This window comes from Sinocyclocheilus grahami, unplaced genomic scaffold (assembly GCF_001515645.1).
Source record: "Sinocyclocheilus grahami isolate Dianchi unplaced genomic scaffold, SAMN03320097.WGS_v1.1 scaffold542.1, whole genome shotgun sequence".
Lineage (NCBI taxonomy): Eukaryota > Metazoa > Chordata > Actinopteri > Cypriniformes > Cyprinidae > Sinocyclocheilus > Sinocyclocheilus grahami.
The window spans coordinates 73077-79109 of record NW_015505721.1 but is presented as its reverse complement, the minus strand read 5'-3'; the positions used below and the strand labels follow the sequence as shown (position 1 = coordinate 79109).

At 40.0% G+C, this 6033-nt stretch overlaps 1 protein-coding gene across 1 annotated transcript in view; it reads right to left on the bottom strand.

Annotated features, from left to right (window-relative positions):
- Positions 1-6033, bottom strand: part of LOC107555642 (C-Jun-amino-terminal kinase-interacting protein 4-like) — a 29367-nt gene that overhangs the window by 4029 nt on the left and 19305 nt on the right. Inside the window, exons 21-24 of the mRNA XM_016238506.1 lie at positions 5221-5442; positions 973-1156; positions 766-888; positions 56-136 (exon numbers count right to left, since the gene is read on the bottom strand). Coding sequence (XP_016093992.1) covers positions 56-136; positions 766-888; positions 973-1156; positions 5221-5442 — 610 coding nt within the window. The remainder of the gene's footprint in view (positions 1-55; positions 137-765; positions 889-972; positions 1157-5220; positions 5443-6033) is intronic.

Here is a 6033-nt window from a genome sequence, read left to right as displayed (position 1 = left end):
TAATTAAAAAACTATATTTCAAAGGTGATTACAGTATTCTTGAGTTTCAACTTACACAATATTCAAGATGGAATCCTTCAGCTTGACAGCATGAAGACACTTCCTCCATCGAGCGACAGATGAGTGCACGTATAAACTACATGAAAGACATTTGCCAATGAGAAAAGTTAAACTCTCAGATCGCAAAACACTGATTTTGGCAGTTTGTATAGAAGACCTTTCAGTTTTTCTGTGTGTATTTGACAATAATCAAAAAGATCTGGAGATGAAGTTCATGCGGAGTTCCTTCATATAGTGAGACGACAGATGCTGAAAACACCATGAGCGTCACGCATGCTCGAGGATGTGTAGTAAATGAAACCAGCTGCTCATTCTCACAGAGACACACAGAACAGGCAGACTGCATATTTAAAATGACGTCACAGATGCAAGTTCATATTGCAATTAAAACCGTATTAACTGTGCGGCTCTACTTTTAATTAGTCAGATTCTGTGACATTCTGAGTTGTACAGTATCATTCCATCAGCTTTTTCTGCATCATGCAAATCAAAGGGCCCTATTTGACTTACCACAAATTTCAAGTTGACAAAAATACTCCAGGAAACAGGTTGTCAAACTGAGATCGAAAGACAGTATGGCAAATAGAAAAAACAACATACTACTATCCCTGACAGACCTATTTCCTTTCATAAATTATGCTGTTTAACAAAGTCTGTTGTGGCCAGATGCTGTTATGTTTGTGTATTTGAGTGCGTGTATCTCACCAGCCGTTCTGAGCCCCCAGCCACATGGTGGGCAGCACGCTGCTCATCCGCTGGATCTCTTCTTTCGCCAGATTCGTCTTTCCACCTGCTGAGGCCGTATCGTCCCTGTCCTGATTGGACTCCCTGACAAGGAACCCAACCAAGGATGAGTTCCCATCCACATCTGGATATAAATCAGCAGTGATAAAGATACTGTGCCCGGCTCACCTCTGGTTATCGTTGCCTGTTGAAGGCCCAGAAGACTCTGTTCCCAGTGGGTCTGTAAACACGTGCTCCGTGTAGATTCCTGGCTGGCTGGTGTCCTGTCCTGGGCTCTCCTGCTCTTCCTCAGTGGCCTCCATAGCCTCCTCTGCTGCAGGGAACCCATCTTCACTGGGAGCTCTGGAGAGATCTACAACAAGAGACTTCTGTCACGTTTACTTTTAACCCTATAAAGCCTGCTGTAGCAAATTTCTAGGGCCTTTAAGTTATCAACATGATCAAAACTTGAAAAACTTGTCGACTGACTGACCAGTAAAAGGCCTTTTAGCATCATTCTGAAAGCGTCTATTTTCAGGTTGTGGTTCACGTGTCTTTTTGCTGTGAAAAGCTTTTGAGGGATGTTAATTTGTTCAACTCATCCATTATTGTCTTGCATTTCATTACATGTTTTGCCCCACAATAAAAACTACAGGGGGCAAGCCGATGCAGGCTACCGAGTAAGCGGTATTTGTCTTAGGCTCCGGCTTAGTTGTTAAAACTTAAGCCTCGTTCACACCAAGAACGATAACTATAAAGATAACGATATTAGCGTCCACACCAGCGAACAATATCGTCTGTTTATTCTAAGCGCACATGCGTCTGCCGCTTTAAATTCTCGAGCTCGTCACAGCAGGATTGGTTCTGATTGGCTGTCAATGTTTTTATCGTTCATCAGCTGGAAAAAAATCGTTCTGAAAATGATTCCAAGGATATCGTTTCTCTGTGCCTTTAACGTTATAGTTGTGGTGTGGACTCTGCTATTCTTTAATATTGAGAATGATTTTTAGAACTATATCTTTATCGTTATCTTTATAGTTATCGTCCTTGGTGTGAACGGGGTTTTATCCTGAATAAAACAACTTAACAGCCAGTGTTCTCGATAAATGTAACTTTTTAATACCGTTTCATGTCACTGGAAAACTTTTGGGGATCGTCTTTAGTGAGAATGCCGGCAAAACGCACGAAAAAAGCTACAGAGAAGAAAGATGGCGCGGCTCTCCAGGAGGCTTAAACGAGCAATGAAGCTGGATTAGCGGTGCAAGTTAGCACTGATTTAAACCCTGAAACTAGTAAAGTTGTGGAATCTCTGATGGCTAACATCGCAAGGATGATTGACTCTAAACTAGAGCTGACTCTCGAGAAAATTCAGGATGTTTCAAAAGCAGCAAGTGCAGCGTACTAACAACCGAGTGGAAGAAGTGGAGCAAAGAATCCTAGTTCTTGAGAATGTGGTCACTGGGGCGAAGGGTCGAGTTGCGCAGATTGAAAAGGCGCTAACTGAGCGATCGGATGATCAGGAAAACAGAGGACGTCGTCGTAACTTGAGGATCATCGGCCTTCCGGAAAAGACAGAGGGTCTGGCTGCGGTTGGAAAAATGGATTGGGGTCTTCTGACTCCTCTGATGGTTACCCCCTTATTTTTCTTTCTATCTTGGTTTTGGGTTACTCATGTTGACATTTTTTTGTTTTTGTTTCTTTGGCATGTATTTGAATGTTTGTAGTTTTGTATATAGTTGTGTTCAGACGAAGACCACAGAAGTTTAAACTAAGGTTTTTTTTTATTCAACAATTCCGTCTCCTCCGCGTCACCCTGTAGCGCCATTTTGGAGGGTATCTGCTGGATGTAAACAGCGTATGCCGGATCTGTTTCCTACGTTGTTGTGATTTGATCTGAACGAAAACAGCATATCCGTGTGACGCAGCTGACACAGAACAACATACGCCGTTTACGTCCAGCGGATATTCTCCAAAATGGCACCAGGCTGATGTGGAAGAGACGAATTGTTGAATAAAGTTTTTAGTTTTTTTTTCTTTTGCGCACAAAGTATTCTTGTAGCTTCGTATAATTGCGGATGAACCCCTGATGTCACATGGATTATTTTACAGATCTCCTTACTACGTCTCTGGACTTGGGAACATTTCAGTTGTATTGCTGTCTATGCAGGGTCAGACAGCTCTCAGTTTCCATCAAAAATATCTTAATTTGTGTTCCGAAGATGAACGAAGGTCTTACGGGTTTGAAACGACATGAGGGTGAGTAATTAATGACAGAATTTTCAATTTTATTAAAAGTATTATAAAAGTTGACCAAACTGGGTTCATTCATGGACGCTACTCGAGCGACAATAATTCAGTTATCGCAATATTAAAATCTTAATAGTATGATTTTTTCTTTAGATGCTGAAAAAGCATTTGATCGGGTTGAGTGGGAGTTTTCGTTTTATACACAATTTTTTTGAGGTGGGGGATACTTTTATTCAATGGGTTAAGATAATGTATGATAGCAGTAGCAGCAGTTATTACAAACGGTAGGCGTTCTGAGAGTTTTAACTTAGGAAGGGGCACTAGGCAGGGCTGCTGCCCCTTGTCACTCTTGCTTTTTGCTATGGTTATCGAACCTCTAGCAGAGGCTGTGAGATGTAATCCGCATATTTCTGGCATTTTGGTTAAAAGGTAAACAACATAAAATTCCTCTGTACGCAGATGACATCCTTTTGTTTGTTACTCAACCAGAGGAGTCTATTCCTGTGATTATGGAGATTATTGAACAATTTAGCGAGGTTTCAGGATATAAAATTATCTTAAATGGGCTAGGCAGGCCTTTACCTATCTTGGGTTATTTATTACTCCACTGTTACAGCAAATGTATAGGACACATTTTGACCCTCTTTTGCGATGGGTGCATGAAGATTTGGATAGATGGGCTCACCTGCCATTGTCTATGTTAGGAAGGATAGCTCTGATCAAGATGATAGTCTTGCCTAAATTTTTGTACTTATTACAGCTGATCCCAATTCTCCTAAGTTGCACTATAATTAAACGTATTAATGGCTGGTTCAGCTCTTTTATCTGGAACCGGAGGAAACCAAGATTGAAATTGACTAAGATGCAACTTCCCAGAAATAAAGGAAGTTTATTAAGGAATATGATGTTAGGCTGTAGGCCAGCTAGCTACCCAGTTTCTGTATATTTTTGAATGGGTGAAAAATGATCCAGATTCAGCTTGGTTAGACATTGAATCATTTAATTTGGGTGATGGCCTGCCGGTCCCTCTGGCCTGTCTCCCGTTTGTGATAGATGTTAAAAAGATTTCTGGTCTAGGGCACAACAGTATTATTAGTAAAACATTACGAGTGTGGAAATGAATCAAGGATTGGAAAGGGAAAGCCAAAACTTTGTCATCTATTACTCCAATACAAGGAAATTTTGATTTTCAGCCTGGAATGATGGACAATGGTTTCACATTCTGGAAAGACTTTGGTATAACCACTATAAAAGATCTATTTGAAAAGGCGGTGCTGTTATCATTTGAACAATTGAGAGCTAAATTTAAGTTACCCCAAATAAAGAGCTTTGTGCAGAAACATACCGTACCTGGATTTTCTTCTTGCCCCACTCCAACAGAGCAAGTGCTCCTGGATAACAGATCTTAAGAGGTCACTAATAAAGCAATGTTATGAAGTTATGAAGCTCTTTTGAAAGGAACAAAAGGCAATAATGAGGCAACCCTAGCTATTTGGGAGCAAGATTTGGGGCTGTCAATTGATGTAGATACTTGGACACAAAATTGGCAGTATGTTGCCAGTATATCAATTTGTAATAGAACTAAAGAACTACAGTTCAAACTTTTACAGCGTCTCCAAATTACTCCATTACGCAGGCACAAATTCAATCCAAAAAAAGAGGGTGACTTTATTCACAGTACTTGGAAATGTGTACATATTAAAGCTTATTGGGTACAAATCTGTAGGAGACTAACTCTGATATTTAATATAGGATGTGACATCAATCCACTTTATTTGTTGTTAGGTGTAGCTGATAAGAATATAAAGAGCATTTCGGACAGGAAGTTGTTTAATCTTCTTACTTATGCTGCTCGTAAGAGTATTTTTCTTAAATGGATCTCTGATAAACCGCCGACAGTGTCGGAGTGGCATGAAGTAATATTTGATTTTCTTTCATTGGAATATGTCACCTACTGGTAAAAAGGGAAAATGGATGCATTTTATCAGATATGGACTCCTTTCTTTAAGTATGTAGGTCCCAGGATTTCACATACTTTTTTGCAAAACCTTGGCTTTCTGACTATTATTTAACCGATCAGAAGTTAAACTTCAAACAGCTCATCCAAACAAAATTCAGAGTCTGGACTATTGCTTCTATGAAGAGCTGTCAAAATTACATGACCTCACTGATCTTTAAGAGAGTTCTTACCACTTCCTCTGGCTGGACTCTGTTCTGCTGACTGTTCGTTGGCCCCTGTGCTGCCCATCTGAGATCCTGTGCTGGACTCTTCAACACTGCAGCCCACCGCTGACACGTCACTCAATGCACCCTCACTACCCTGAGAGCTGCTGCTGGCCAATAAAGCGTCTGGCCCCGCCTCCGGGTCCAGAGGAATCTCCTCCCCTGCAGGATAGTCTGTCTCCAAGACTCCTAGAAAAAATAAAAATATAAGTATAAGTATAAAAATAAAATACATAAACAACATTACTGGGATTATTTACATTTAATGCCATTGTCATTAGTTTCCTAAAAGTGAAATGCATTAATGATGTGAAGTATTTCTCCACTCCCATTTCCATTTGATACCAAGATGCCCAATCGCAACGTGTGACAACAAAGGCAAGTGTACATTTATAGAGGCTATTGGATTTGCCACATCAAACATTGACATTGATTCAAATGTCTGAAAAATTGCACACAAAAAACATATGTGCTCACTTATAGAAACAAAAATATTGTGTTCTAATTTTCTCTGGTGTCTCAGTCTAAAGCGCTATCTAGTGCCATTTGTCACAGAATCATTAACAATGATCTACAATGAACATGTTCCAAATTAAATATTAAACAATAGGTTCTTAGATTACCTAGTGATTGTTCTTGAAATTTTGAAAGGGGTTTCAGTACAATGTGCGGCTGCACAATTAATCTTCTGGGGAACACAACATGCACCAGGGTTTACTTTATTTCCACATTTATATAACGTACAATGTTTTTCTTGAGGCAAGGTTACAGTATTTCACC